Here is a 16,189-nt window from a genome sequence, read left to right on the forward strand (position 1 = left end):
TGACCTTATAACAACCTGAGGATATTGAGCCTTTGGAAAGTGTGTAGAAAAGGACTACCCAATAAATTCCAAGTTCAAACAAAAGATGGATTTACTTGTGGCTTCTGCAGAGATTACTTACATTATTGCTTTATAGTCCAGGACCTGCATGGTATCCTGGACTAAGGTGGAGAGGGTTGGGGTAAAACACAAAGGAGTTTTCCATTTCTCTCCCCTAATTGGCCTGGGGTGTCAGTGCACACTCCATGTATTATGACGCCTCAGCCATTACAACTGTGTGGGACAGAAAGGACAGAGTAATGAGTATTTCTCATCTTCCATTTTAATTGGTCACATGTATCCAAACTCCAAAGGTCCTGGGATGAGAGTTCACTCATGGTGAATGTCATGTGTGTACATTCTTGAAGGGAGAATGGGGAAATGTGAAAATAATTGAGAAAGGGACTATATGAACAAACATTTCAATTGAATATGCCACAACTGTTCCATTGCAATAAAGATTTATTTCACTAACCAGGCGGTCTGTTCAGAGCCAAGTTTCGGAAGTGACTGCCTTTGATTATTTCAACAGAAAGTCTTCCTGTTGTGGCATTGTAAGACAATCCAACGAGTAGTTCCGGAGTTCCACCATGTGAAAGCGATTGTGTAGATGAAGCACTGTCACTGTGAGAGATGGCAGACAGACTGATCTGTGAATCTCCACTCTGTAGGACATCAAAACATTAACTTTAATCTGAGATAGTCAATGAACATTTCTCCAAATACAAAGGTTTAGTATTTCAAAAGGTGGTCAGAAATATCACCACTGTGTTTAAATATGCGATACTATTCAGTATGCAGTGGACCCTAAGATAGTAACATAGGTGACATGATTCATTGGTGCGATATCTGCAACACTGATGTTTCCTGTCTTTAAGTAGAAGGTGCTCACAGCAGTGTGTATCAGGAAATTGTGGGTGTGCAGACTGTCATTTTCCATCTCCTGTAAAGAACACTGTCATGTGCAGGAAGGATTGCCCGAAAACAAAATAATCCCATTAACAAGAACAACTGAATATCCTGTGGCAGGGCCCACAGTTGTCTTCTGAATTATCTCTGCCTTTTTTGCATTGCAGCATTTGACCCCGGATGTCCTTGTCTGTTCCAATATCTCTTTTAAAAATACTTTTCAACACGGAAACAGACCCTTCAGTCCAACTGATCCATGTCGAACAGAAATCCTGAACTGACCTAGACCCTTTTGCCAGCATTTGGCCCGCGTTCCTCTAAACCTTTCCTGTTCATACATCCATCCAGATGCCTTTTAAAGGTTGTAATGTACCCGCTTCCACCATTTCGTCTGGCAGTTCGTTCTATAAATGCACCAACATCTGTGTGAAAAAGTTACCTCTAGGGTGTTTTTTAAATCTTTCCCCTCTCACCTGTGTAAGGTGCCCTCTAGTGTTTGACTCCCCGATCCTAGGAGAAAGACCTTGGCTATTCACCCTATCCATGCCTCTCATGATTTTATAACCATATATAAAGCCACCTCTCACTCTCTGAAGCTCCAGGGAAAAAAGCCCCGGTTCATTCAGCCTCCCTCTAGAGCTCAAACCCTCGAATCTCAGCAACATCCTTGAAAATCTTTTCTGCATCCTTTCAAGTTTAACAGCATCTTTCCTATAGATGGGAGACCAGAATTGAATGCAGTATTCCAAAAGTGGCTAGTCAGTGTCCTATACGGTCACAACATGACAACCCAACTCCTATACTCAATGCACTGGCCAATGAAGGCAAGCATGCCAATAGCCTTCTTCACCACCCTGCCTAGTTGTAATTCCACTTTCAAGGAACTATGAACTTGGTCCCTTAGTTCTCTTTGTTCGGCAACCCTCCCCTGTGCTCTACCAGTAACTGTATAAGCCCTGAGATAACAAGGTGTGGAGCTGGATGAACACAGCAGGCCAAGCAGCATCAGAGGAGCAGGAAGGCTGACATTTCGGGCCTAGAAAGGGTCTAGGCCCATAACGTCAGCTTTCCTGCTCATCTGATGCTGCTTGGCTGCTGTGTTCATCCTGCTCTACATCTTGTTATCTCAAATTCACCAACATCTGCTGTTCCTGCTATCACTGTATAAGCCCCACCCTGGTTTGCCTTATCAAAATGCAACACCTCGTATTTATCTAAATTAATCTCTATTTGCCACTCCTCGGTCCATCTGACCAAGGTCCCATTGTACTCTTAGATAACATTCTTCACTGTCCACTATTTTGGTGTAACCTCGAAATTTGCTAACCATACCTCCTATATTCTCATCCAAATCATTTATGTAAATGACAAAAAGCAACCATTGTTTCCCATATAGCAAATCACAACTTAATCCATTGTTCAAAATAAATCCTAGTCCAAATGTGACATGTGACATACAGTTAACCTTTGGAAAAGAAGAAAATTGTTATTTGAATTCAACTGAAATAAGACAAGAACAACCTATATTTTTGTAAGATCATCAGTGAATATTCAATGAAGTCTTTAGAAAACACAATGGTGCAACTGTGTCACAGTAATTAGCACTGCTGCCTCATAGTGTCAGGGACGGAGTTTGTATGTTCTCCCTGAGTCTGGGTTTCCACCGGGTGCTTCAGTTTCCTTGCACAGTGCAAAGGTTTGCAGGTTAGGTAGATTGGCCATGCTAAATTTTCCTGTAGTGTTCAGGGCTGTGCAGGCTAGGTGATTAACCATAGTAAATTTAGGGTTAGAGGGAAGGATAGGTGGCTGAGTTTGGATGGAATGCTCTTCAGAGGGTCAGTGCAGACTCGATGGGATGAACAGCCTCTTTCCGCACTGTAAGGATTCCACGACTCTCTAAAAGGTCAAATTTTGTCATGTATCATGTCGTTTCTATTTTGTTCAGATCTTTATTTCAGGTGTTCAAACTTTCAATTGCTAAGAAATGACTGGTGGATTTTTGTTTCTGAAAACAGTCTGTTGGTAAGTTGAACATCAGGGCAAACGGACGACGACCCTATGTTGTGATGCATTGGAGCATGTCAGAAGTCCTCATTGTAAGTTAGGGTGCCACCTATTGGTGTATCAGGAAACCTTAACAACTCTGTGTTAAAGACAACAGAGCGTAGAACATAGAGCATAGAACATTACAGCACAGTACAGGCCCTTCGGCCCTCAATGTTGTGCCGACCTGTCATACCAATCTGAAGCCCATCTAACCTACACTATTCCATGTACGTCCATATATTACCATGATTAAGCCACCTAATCTGCACATTATGGAGAAAATTAGCACGGCCAAACCACCCAACCTGCACACCTTGGAACTGTGAGAGGAAGTGAAAGTTTATTTGAGATCTTCACAACCATTTAAAAATAATTATTCTGAATGATGCCCATGCAACCAATGTAGAAAAGCAAAACAGTTCTACCATAGCTTTACTGATAATTAACTAAACTTTTCACTCTTTTCTTTATGAACTGTTAATTTTGTCCAATCAGCAATTTTGGAGCTATTAAATATTCAATTTATATTTGCTGTCTATACTGTGATTAAGGGTCCTTCAATCAGCACTGGACAATTATACTCTCTGCAATGTTTCAATTAAAGGATTACAATGAGAAAACTTCACATATGTCAGCAAAGACACTTCAATGGTTAATAGGTTACTCATTTTTACTAAGCTGCCTGCTTTTGAAAAAGAGGGGTTTCTTCTGAATGCTGACAGCTTGGATGGAGCAGGTTGACTACAACTATTGATTTTATCAATTTAAATTCATCAGAAATAAAAGTTGGGGTGCGATGAAGAGGTTTCCTTTGATTACATGAGGTGGAGAAGCTTGACGCATCATGGGGAAAGTGCAGGGGAGTGGAATGCGCTGGACAGCTCTTTACAGGGGCCCCAGCATTGACACTATGGGCAGAATGGCCTAGTTTTATGTTGTTTCATTCAATGCTGCCACCTGTCACTAATTATGTTTCAGCAAAGTGGATGTTTAATTTGTTTCTCATTATTGTACTTACTGTCATGTTACTCCTTGGCTCCAGGATTAGCGAAACTTCCATTTCTCCCTCCTGGTTTAGATTCCTGAGGTAAAACAACTTCTCTCCCATCATTTTCACTCGATTCATCTTCCGCACTGCGTACAGGCGAAATCGGAGAGCATAATTGTGCAGGTCCTCTGGCTCCACCTTATTAAACCTAAAAGTCTCATTGAAGACTGGCATAGGTCCCCGCTGCACATTGGTTTTGGAACGTTGTTTCTTGCCTGGTAGGAGGACTGTATGAACCTGCCATAAATTAGCCCCACTGCGGTCCTTATCTGGGATGTTTTTAGCTGTAACTATTGTAACAGCCAGTTTGTGGTTGGAGGGTTTGTAATTGAATGTGAGGTAGAGGTCTCCACATTTGGAAATTGGCTCAGGTGCGTCCTGTTGCTGAGGAGCTGTTGGTTTTCCCTCTGCCTCCTGAAGATGATCAAAGTCTTGTGGTTAATATATGTTTTAAGTAAAACAAAAATTCCATCATGCTGTGAAATTGTCTCAACATCATTTCATTAATCATTACATTATCTAGTAGGGAGTCTGGGTAAAGATGCCCAAGATCCAATGGAACAATGGAGCAGAGGACGTTCATGAGGTAATTAAGAGATAAATACTGGAAACACTGGAATTAGTGGGATACAGATTTGAGATAATGAAGTAGAATTAAAATTCTGATGAGAAAAGTACATTATTGGACACTGCCTAAGCATCGTTTAGCCTCTGGTTTTATCACACTGTATACAATATAACCATTAATCATAATTTTAGCTACTTTCTTTAGAAGCATAGAAAATATGGAATATGCGACTCCCTAAATGCACTCAGCAAATATTGAGGAGGATTCAACGTTTGTTCCTGAATCAATGCTAGATTAGCCAATTACAGTCAATGTAACAGTAGAGATGCAGCATATGGCCTCCTAAGAAAAGGATTAAGCAAGCGACCCTCAGACTCCAGCTGAAAACATGAGCATGTGCGCTCGTAGGAACAACAGAGCTAATGTGCTAGAACTTGATTTCCATTCACTAGTGATGTATGACTTAATAATGCAAAGCGAATCAAACAGGAGGGGGTGAAAACAAACAGAACTGTTACTCAGGAAGTAATGAACTGGGAACATGTTCAAAAACAACCTACTTCAATAGCGCATGTGGGGAACCTGGAAGAGAGTTAAAAACTGAAATTAAAGTGCTGGAACACATTGTTCCAATGACGCTTTATAGCAGTCAATGAGAGGAAGCCTTCATTTCATTTTCTTCTGGCTTTGATTCAAAAGCCAAGAAAGCGAGAGAGATCAAGTATGAGTGCACTGTTTTAAATCACTACTCAACGCTCGCTTCATCCTCCTCCCCCAATTTATTAATACCTCAATCACAGAATGGTATCTTTCCAGTGTGCTCCAAATTGCTATTATTCAGCATCGTGGCACAGGATCAAGGCCGCATTTGGTATTAAAAGATGAAGAATTCACCCTTTGTACTTTTTTTAAAACTATTGCTTCTGCGACAAAGATCAAGGATCTATCCCTATAAATAGGTTTGTAGAAGTAATTAGATCAAGAGCCTTGAAACCATGCATCAGACAGGCATCCAGTTACTGGACTGAAACATTAAAAAATGTGAAGACAGCTTGACAGAGGGGGGGAAAATAAGGTGATCAAGTATCATAAAAACTCAGAACAGCTAATCCAGTGTATGAGGTTACATAGCCTCCCCAAACATTGTGGAGCTGTTAGGTTTAGCAATACTTTGTTCACCAGTTCTCACACAGATTCATTCCCTTCTTTCTTTGAAACTAAAAAAAAATGAAGCAGGATTGAAATATAATTCAAGTAAATAAAGGAGATGTTTCTTTGCCCATGTAATTTTTGAACAGAGGGTATAGAATAACCACATTTCCATGTTGTGTGGGCATTTAGAACTTCTAGAATGGCCCCTACCTGCTGGTACTTGATTTCCAGGTCAGCAATAGGACAGTGGTTAGTCAACAAGCTATGGGCAACCTGCTGTATGTGGACAGGAACACCCTCCCTCTGTCTACACTGAGGCAAGTAGGAATCCACTATGTGTAACAAGAATAGCAGAGGTTCCCCTTTAACAAAATTGGATTATATTTAGGCTTGCAATTCCCTAGACAGTGAAATTTAATTGGAAAGCTCTTTTAAAAAGAGCGTCCTTCTGTGCTTTATGATTTTTCCTTATTCATTCATGGGATGCAGGCATCACTGGCCAGGGCATCATTTATTGCCTATCCCTAGCTGTTCTTGAGAAGGTGGTGGAAAGCTGCCTTTATGAAGTCCATTTGGTGTAGACATATGTACAATGCCACAGGGAATGAGATTCAGGACATTGACCCAGCAACACTGAAGGAACAGTGATATGGTCATTATAAGACCATAAGATATAGGAACAGAAGGAGAGCATTCTAGCCTGCCCTGCCATTCAGCAGGATCATGGTTGATCTGACACTTCAAATGTCCACTTTACTGCCTTTCTCCCTTTCTTGTTTCCCCTATTAATCAAGAATCTATATATCTCGGCTTAAAGATCACAAAGACTCTTCCTCTACAGCTCCCTGTGGAAAGGAATCCAAAAATGCTCAGTTCTCTGGAATAAGAAATCCTCTTCATCTCAGTCTTAAATTGGCACCACTTTATTCTGAAACTATGCCCTCTAGTCCTAAACTCTCCCATGAGGGGAAACATCCTTACCCTGTCAAGCCTCTTAAGAATCCTATACGTTTCAATGGGATCACCTCTCTTCCCTCTAAACTCCAGTCAGCAGAGTCTCAACATGTCTAACCTCTGTGCACAAGACAGTCCCTCCACAAGGATCATCCTCGTGAACCTTCACTGAAATGCATCCAATGAAATAATGTCTTTCCTTAAATAAAGGGGCCAAAACTGCTCACAGTACTCCAGTTGCAGTCTCATCAACACCCTGTACAGTTGCAGTAATACTCCCATACTCTTATAATCCAACTTTCTTGAAATAAGGGCCAATATTCCATCAGACTTCCTGATCACCTGCTGTACCTGTGTGCTAACTTTCTGCGTTTCGTGTACATGATCCCCCAAGTCCCTTTGTGTTGCAGTTTTTCTGCAGTTTTTCTCCATTTCAATAGTATTGTTCTTTTCCTGTCCCTTACAAAATAAACAACTTCCCAGTTTTGCACATTTGCGAATTATTTTGCCCACTTACTTAACCTATCAATATTTCTCTGCAAACTGTTTGTATCTTTCTCACCATTTTTCCACCTTTCTTTGTGTTGTCTGCAAATTTGGCAACAGTACATTCATTTCCTTCCTCCAAGTCATTAATATATATTGTAAGTAGTTGCGGTCCCAGCACCGATCTCTATGGAGCTCCACGGGTTACAGGTCACCTACCTGAAAAAGAGCCATATCCCTGTTTGGAGATCATAAGAACTGCCAATGCTGGAGTCAGAGATAACACAGTGTGGAGCTGGAGGACCACAGCAGGCCAGGCAGCATCAGAGGAGCAAGGAAGTTGACGTTTCGGGTCAGGACTCTTCTTCAGAAATGGAACCGCCACATTTCTAAAGACGGGTCCCAACCCGAAATGCCAATTTTCCTGCTCCTCTAATGCTGCCTGTCCTGCTGTGTTCCTCCAGCTCCACACTATGCTACCTCCGTATCCCCACTTACTGTTTCCTGCCCATTAGCCAATTCTCTACCCATGTCAATATACTACTTCGAACACTGTGGGCTCTCATCTTAACCTTATGTATGGTACATGGTCAAAGGCCTATGTTTCCAAGTCATGATGGCAAGTGGTTCGAAGAGAGCTTGTGGGTATTGGTGTCCCCACATATCTGCTGCGCTTGTTCTTCTCAAAGAAAGTGACTGTGGATTTGGAAAGTGCTGTCAAAAGAGCCTTGGTGAATTTCTGCAGTTTATCTGCAGACACCACATGCTGCTTCTACTAAGTATCAGTGGTGGAGGGAGTGGATGCTTGTGGATATGGTGCCAATCAAGCATGCTGCTTTGCCTGAATGGTGTCAAGCTTCTTCAGCGCCATTGAAGCTGAATTCATCCAGGAAAATGGGGAATGTTCCATCACGCTCCTGAGTTGTGCCCCATAAATGGACGGCAGGCTTCGGGTGTCAGGAGGTGAGTTACTCACTGCAAGATTTCTAGCTATGATCAGCTGTTGTAGCCACAGTATTTAGATTGATAGTCTAGTTTAGCTCTGGGCAATTGTAACCCCCAGCAATTTGACAGTGGGGGATTCAGTGATGGTGATGCCATTGAATGTCAAGGGCTGATGGTTAGATTCTCTAGGCATTTGTGTGGCATGACTCTTAATTGCCATTTGTCAGCCCATGCCTGGATATTGTTCATATCATGGACTGCTTCAGTGTTTGAGGAGTCAAGAATGGCGCTGAACATTGTACTATCATTGACAAATATTCCCACCCTGACCTTATGATGGAAGGAAGATCGCTGATGAAGCAGCTGCGGACAATACCATAAGGAGTAGCCTCAAAGACGTTCTGGAGCTGAGATGCCGAACGCCAATCAATACAACCACCTTCCTATGAGTCCTATACTCTACCCAGTAGTGAATGTTCCCCCTGATTACCATTAAGTCTTCTTTTAGAGAGGTTCTTGGTGCCAAATGTGGTCTTGATGTCAAGGGCAGTCATTCCATGACAGTGAGTCAAATATCAAGCAGAAGAAGAGAATGGCCTTACAGAAGGGCCAGTATCTTCTTCATATTGCCTGGCAGCACAATTGGAGTTCAGTGGGATTGGTAGAGTTCTGACAGCAGACTGCATGGACTACCTCATCTCACAACAGAGTAGAGCATAGAGACGGACAGTGTCCACAGAAGCATGTTAAAAAAGCAAAATTTACAGAAAACTTTTTTCATATAAATATTTAAGTAATATTTATGGTGATAGCAACATCCAAAGTAACAATGCTTAAGTAATAAGGTCTGTAATAAGGCATACAATGTCTTATTCTAAACATGTCATATTCTAAGCAGGAATGAAAGACAAAGGCCACATAATGATAATACACATGTATATGTGGTGTTAGTAGGAACTGCCAATGCAGGAGAATCTGAGATAACAAGATGTAGAGCTGGATGAACACAGCAGTCCAAGCAGCATCAGAGGAGCAGGAAAGCTGATGTTTCGGGTCGAGACCTTTCTTTTAGCAAAAAAGTTGTTTAAATGTTAAAAGAGAATAATAAAAACTTTTTCAGGCACAATTCAATAACATCAGGAAAAGATGTGTTGCATGTGCTTATAATTTCATTCTAGCACAGTTTCAATGTCCATATCTAGCTCCAAAATGAATAATTATCAATTTTCATTTTCATTTAAGACAGGTTATAATGCAATTTGAGCAATTTAAGCACAGAAACTATGCTAACTATTTAGCTATTATGGACAAAAACAGAAGTTGCTGTAAAAACTCAGCTGGCCTGGCAGCATCTGTGAAGTAAAATCAGAGTTAATGTTTCAGGTCCAGTGACCCTTCTGCAGAACAGAGGAAGGCTGGACCCAAAACGTTAACTGTGATTTTTCTTCACAAATGCTACCAGGCCTGCTGAGTTTTTCCAGCAACTTCTGTTTTTGTTCCTGATTTACAACATCTGCAATTCTTTTGGTTTTTATTTACCTATTATGTTCAGTGTGAATAAGACAAAGGTCAAGAGAAAGGTGGTTTATAATGAATTAAAACAAATTAAGATAATTTTTTGCCCAGTGTTTCTTTTTTGCCTCAACATTAAAATCTGTGAAAAAAGTAACATCTGACATATTGTTTCAACATTATAATGCATTACCTCTGGGCTCCATGCTGATGAACTATCTGTTTGGTCATTTCCTTCATAGGCCTGATTGTCAAAGTTGGTCTCTTGATCAGGACTTCCCTCCTCAGTTTGCTGTTTCCCATGATTCTTATCCACAGTCCCAGCTGCTTCATCTGAAGCCTTTTGATGACCTGTTCTGCTCTCAGACACAGTGCCTGAACCCATAGATAACTGATCTTCTTGATAAGAACAATTATCGTGGATGCTAAACTGATGTTGTTTATCTGTATCTGAACAGGTAAACGTGAAAGACATTTTTAAAGCATCATGAAGCAAAAAGACTGTAAACAGCAACATATATAACATATAGCGACATATATAGGATTCTGTCACATCACCTTTTAATCAGTAGTAGCTCACAATATGGAGAATAATAATTAATAAAGATGTGCTTAAACAATTTTCATGAAGTATTTCTCATTTCCACCGGTTCCAATTTATTTAAAACAAAACCTCAACACAAAATGTATTGGTTACCTCATGCAAACATGACAGAATCGCTTTTATTAACTTGAGCAAGAATTTCATGCAGCTCAGTCTTTATTTTTCACTACTGTTATGCAATATGTGTCGCAAGTTAGAAAGGCACATTGCAGGAGTGAAATCAATACAAGAATGAAAAGGAAAACACATTCAAGGTTGCAAGCTGCAAAGGAAACCAGCAAAGGGTGCAGACTATTACATTATCTAGTAATCCTACAAGCCATGCATGGTACCTTCAACTTCAGAGGCATCTGTGCTGTACTCTTGGTGATTCGAAGGTAAACGATTAAATTTCTGCCTACGCTCTAAACCCGCCTGCGCCACCTTGTCTGACACTGTAGAGCGGAAACTCTGGGACCTCGACACAGAGAATTCAAACCGTTTGATCACTTCCTCATCGCTGTCTGTAGATGTAGTCAACTCCTCATCATCCCCATAACTGTTCACTGGGGAGAGAAACAGAATATAGGCCTTGGACATTTTTCAGATGGCAGGTCTTTCCCTGAACAGATAGTTCTTTGATAGGAACAAAGATCCATAGGATTGCAGCCTCAACAGAATTTTTGTCTGATGGAGCAGATAATATTATGGACAACTTACTTGTTTATAGAACAACACATATCAGACTGAAAAGGAAGTAGTTTTTCAGTTGAGTTATTAGTGGAACACATTGTTAGAGCTACAGAATGCTGTTTTTTTTCAAAAGATGAACACCAGAAAGTTATAAATAGGGGCCAATTCACTCCCTTAAATGTTGCTTTTTGAGGCACAGAGCAGATTTTTGTTGATCACCTGGACAGGTAGTGTTTTGTTCAACTTTGTCACTGAAGACCAAGAATGCCTTGTGGTGCAGTGGCACAGATTAACTTTGGAGACTATAAACTATGACCCATTTGGTCAGAATACCTGGGTTCAAATCCTGCTACCCCAGCAGAGTGCCAATAACATGTTTGACCAGTTTTATTAAAGTAAGGTGCGTTGAAAAGTATCACAGATTCAGCAGCGACTACACTAGCAAGTTAAAATAGCATACAGCCATGAGCAGCAACAAAATCTGAATAAAAAGTTTTCCTCCCAGGTCAGCCTGAAGTTTGTGGAGGATTACATTTTTTCCATTTCTGTGTGAGCTGTTTATGAGAGAAGATGAATGGTTTGTTTATTGTTCTCACTGCCTGAGAAGAGTGCACTGATGGTTTAGTAATGTTTTGGCTTCCAAATGGCTTGTAATTTACACTGGCACTACTAGGGGCATCACAGCTGTTCAGTCCTATTATGGGCATGAGTTGAAATGGCCTTACACATGTTTGAGGGAGGTGCCAAATGATGGTAATGCCACTACCCATTTATTTATCACCTTTCTTCCCTGCAACAAATTTATTCAACTATTACTAGAACATAGAACATAGAACATTACAACACAGTACAGGCCCTTCGGCCCTCAATGTTGCACTGACCTGTGAAACCAATCTGAAACCCATCTAACCTACACTATTCCATTATCATCCATATGTTTATCCAATGACTATTTAAATGCCCTTAAAGTTGGTGAGTCTACTACTGTTGCAGGCAGGGCATTCCACACCCTTACTACTCTCTGAGTAAAGAAACTACCTCTGACATCTGTCCTATATCTATCACCCCTCAATTTAAAGCTATGTCCCCTCATAACTATAGCTAAATTTCAAATACTAAATATCCATGTACTCTTCCAGACAAATGTCTCATTACTTTTTGAAATATGGTAAAGTTGTCTATGCTAATACCTGCCCTGTCATTTCTTTTACATTGTTGATCTCAAACTTTTTCTAAAGATGTAGAATTGAGGGACTAAGATGGCATGGTATAACTAAAGATATGGCTCACGTGACACATTTCTGTGTGACTCCTCCCTAAAAACAGTCCAATAATTTGACTTACTTTCTTTATTACTTGAGAATATAGGACTTATGGGTTTAGTGTATTCCCATCAAAACTCCCATTAATATCTCTCCTGCAATGGGTTCTTACTCTGCTCATGTCCGATATTATCATTCACCAAATATTATCATTTATATTTTTACCTTAATAAAGATGGTTCCACTCATAAGCTCAGCATCTTCAAATCTTTCTGAATTTTCACTGATGCTTCTACATCTGCCATTGCTCCTAGTTTGACAATATTTGTCAATTTAAAGCTGCTTTTATTTGACTCCACATATCCTAATCAGTTTTAGTTTATAATCTGTGGTTTCTTGCTTGAGGCATTTTGTGTTGCATACAATGTGACAGTGAAACTGTTTGAAAATTCCCCCAACAGTTACTCTTACATTCACAGCTAGGATGTGGTGGTCTCAGTCCCATCCGCACTGCCTGCAGATTACCTCTAAACAGCCAGCTCCCGGTCACACGTCCTTCTTTTACTTTTATTCTCAGTTCAGTGAGGCTACATACTTTCTTTACCACCAAATTAACCATGTTACAAATTCAAAGAACACTTTATCACATCTCTTCCTGACTACTCATACTTAGCGTTTTCAGCTGGTCATTGTTTTAACTGATTCAGTGTGTTTCCGGCTGTCCTACAGTCTTAGCCTTGTCCATTAATTCTATATGTGCAACAGTGTCAAACTCCTTAAAATCCAACTCAACATTTCCTTTTTAACCCTTATCCACTGGGTCAACAGATGCATTCAATAAAACTTCAAGAGCAGTCAAGTGTCACACTCACAGTCTCAAAATAATCGATGACCCACAGTCAATTCTTACACTGTCTCAAATCAGTCTCCCAAAATCAATTTGAGACTTACAGGTCAATTATCTCCCGTCTCCCATTTTGTGAAGATGAGAATTATGTTTGCGATCCTTCAGTGCTATTAGAGCTGTCTTGCATCCAGTGAGTGATGGAAAATAGTTAATGGGAACCACAATCAATTAGCTATCCACTTCCTGTAATTCCCAAATGAGAAGAGCTCTGTTTCCAAATGCCTGACTTTTCTATCTGTGATCTAATTCATACTTGTCCTTTTATACATAAAAAGCTCTGAAAACACTCTCCCCAATCAGGTAGTTTCCTCACTTCTTCAGTAAACATATTGCAAAGTAATAGCGTAATTCCTCACTTTATTTGCATCTGGCAGATATGAAAGTTTCAAGGGTTCAGTTTGATGTTTGCTGGTCTAATGTTTTAACTGGTCTTTTTTTGCAGCCCCACACTCTAACATTTTTCAACTGTTCCACATTGCCTTTCTTAGCATTCATTTGATAACAGCTGTTAAACAGACTGAAGTGGTTTTCCTTATGTCTTCCTCATCTTACAGAAGTTACGCAGGTTTTATTCCACTTATGTTAATTTTTGCTTGGACTTTGCAAAGTCTTGTGAGGGCAAACTATCAGCATTTGTCACTTTGCTTCTGCATCTGACCACAATATCAGGATTTCAGACAGGGACAAATTAAAAAGGAAATTCTGATGTGTGATCTGTTACTGCTCCACCACAGGCTGCGAATTTCCCAACCTCCTACACCCAGAGCCGGCTATCATTGAAATCAATTAGTGTGCCCAAAGCTTTTGATTTTCCATACTCCCATCACAGTTGCACGTGGACTAAAAGGCTACACAGTCTTCAGTTAGCAATAGCTTTACATAGTGACGTAAGCAATAACTAATGTTAAACTGATCCAGACCTGAAAAATATAATTTGTGGGAGTATTCTTGAATGTATTCATGATTGATTATTAAATTTCACAAAGCCTTTTTTGATAATATTTTTGGGAAAAAAGCTTTCTTTCATGATATAGCAGCATTTGCCTTCACCCCTGTGTGTCTATCCCAATCTTTACTTCACTCCATACAAAGATTTTAATGAATGATTTGATATTGATACTTTTCATTTCCTGTTTGGCTATCTATGAGAATTCTTTAATGTGATTGATTGCTTTGGCAGCTTGATGACACAATTGCAACTCCACACTTGGTATTTCCAGTAAAATCTCTTTCGCTACACAGTTGATAGTAATGTTCTCATCAGAGACATCGCTGGAAATCTCAGCAAAGATTTCTCCAAGAGAAACAGAAGAACCTTTGTTTTCCATTGGCCGCAAATATGTCAAAATTACTGTGAAACAATTGCAGTTTGCAGACACAACAGTTCCTCTCACTACTTCTTTCTGATTTACTGCTTTCACTTGTTTTCCTGTTATCTTCAACTCATAAAATTTATAATTTATGTCCTGCTGCATGCACTGAGGTTAGAAGATTTCAGTAGCAATTGATATCAGCAAAAACAGCAGCAAGGCTGGCCGTAATTTAGGACGTACCTTCATGATTATGCCATACAGGGAACTCCACGTCTCTAAGCAAAAAAATATGTACCAGGTTGTCCACTGCTTTCATTGGAGTACAGAATAGCATAATAGTTTGTGTTTTACAGCAAAACTCAGCCATTCCTGGAGGAGAAAGGTACAGGCAGCAGTGCTCTCATCAATTCTGTAGCACTTGCCTTTCTAATTAGCAGTGTTGATGGATTCAGAAAGTGCTGTCTAAGGAGCTTTGATTAGTTGGAATGTATCTTGTAGACAGCACACACTGCTGCCACTGTGCTTCAGTAGTGGAGGCAAACAAACAGGCTGCTTTGTACTGAATGGTGTCAAGAGTGTTGTTGGAGCTGCATTTATCCAGCAAGTGGACAACATTCCACAGCCTTGTGCCTTATAGCTGGTAGGAGTCGGAAGTTCAGTAACTCATCACAGTATTCCTAGCATCTGACCTGCTGTTATAGTTACGGTATATTTATGCAGCCAGTCTGATTCAGTTTCTCATCAATGACATCCCCAAGGATGTTGATAGAGGAAGCTTCGGCAACAGTAATGCCATTGAATATCAAGGGGCAATGGTTAGATTCTCCCTGATTGAAAATGGCTTTACCTGATATTTATATGCAAATATTATACAGAACTCGCTCCAGTTTGGCACAGACTGCTTCTGTATCTGAGGGTTCAGGACTGGTGCTGAGCATTGTGCAATCAGCAGTGAATATCTTCACCTTTGATGGTACAATGTGGAAATGCCATTGATGAAGCAGCTGAAGATGGTTGGGCCTAAGACACTGCCCTAGGGAACTCCTGCGGAGATGTTCTGGAGCTGACCTGGCTGACCTCCAACAACCATAACCATCTTCCTTTGTGATAAGTACGAATGCAACCAGTGGAGAGCACAGCCCTCAAATCTCACTCACTTCACTTTTGCTAAGGTTCCAAGACGCCATTCTTGGTCAAATGCTGCTGTAATATCAAATGCTGTCATTCTCAATTCACCTTTGGTGGTCTGCTTTTTTGTCCATGTTTGGACTAAAGCTGCAATGGGTCAGGAGCTGAGTAGCCCTAGCAGAACCCACACTGAGCATTGGTGAGCAGGTTATTACTATGCTGGTGCTGCTTTATAGTACTGTTGTAACATCCATCACTTAACTGATGATTGAGAGCAGGTCGGTAACGTGGTAACTGACTGGATTAGATGTGTCCCACTTTTTCATCACAGGCAAACCTAAGCAATTTTCCACACTGCTGTGTTGGTGTTAGTGTTGTTGTTGCACTGGAACAGCTTGGCTAGCAAGATGCATAGTCCTACAGTCTTCAGCATGTCTGCCGGAATTTTGGGAGGGCCTTTGCCACATCTAGTGCCCTCAGCCATTTCTTGACATCACATGGAGTGAACTGAATTGACTAACGACAGGTATCTGTGATGCTGGTAACTTTAGGAAGAGTTTACATATTTAAATTACTTTTTATGAGATTTTCACATTGTTGGAAACACTTCAGTCCCTTGAAGCCCAGGCCTTGCTTCACAATTC

At 40.5% G+C, this 16,189-nt stretch overlaps 1 protein-coding gene across 4 annotated transcripts in view; it reads right to left on the reverse strand.

The window, feature by feature from the left end:
* Window positions 1-16,189, reverse strand: part of LOC125455778 (synaptotagmin-16-like) — a 183,227-nt gene that overhangs the window by 14,611 nt on the left and 152,427 nt on the right. For 3 of the 4 annotated variants that reach the window (XM_048538207.2, XM_048538205.2, XM_059649073.1), the window contains 4 exons: window positions 10,596-10,808; window positions 9,853-10,109; window positions 4,013-4,456; window positions 515-704 (listed from right to left, as the gene is read on the reverse strand). In XM_048538207.2, the coding sequence (XP_048394164.1) occupies window positions 515-704; window positions 4,013-4,456; window positions 9,853-10,109; window positions 10,596-10,808 (1,104 nt within the window). The remainder of the gene's footprint in view (window positions 1-514; window positions 705-4,012; window positions 4,457-9,852; window positions 10,110-10,595; window positions 10,809-16,189) is intronic. The other variant, XM_048538206.2, reaches the window with a different exon arrangement.

This window comes from Stegostoma tigrinum, chromosome 10, assembly GCF_030684315.1.
Source record: "Stegostoma tigrinum isolate sSteTig4 chromosome 10, sSteTig4.hap1, whole genome shotgun sequence".
Classification (NCBI taxonomy): Eukaryota; Metazoa; Chordata; class Chondrichthyes; order Orectolobiformes; family Stegostomatidae; genus Stegostoma; species Stegostoma tigrinum.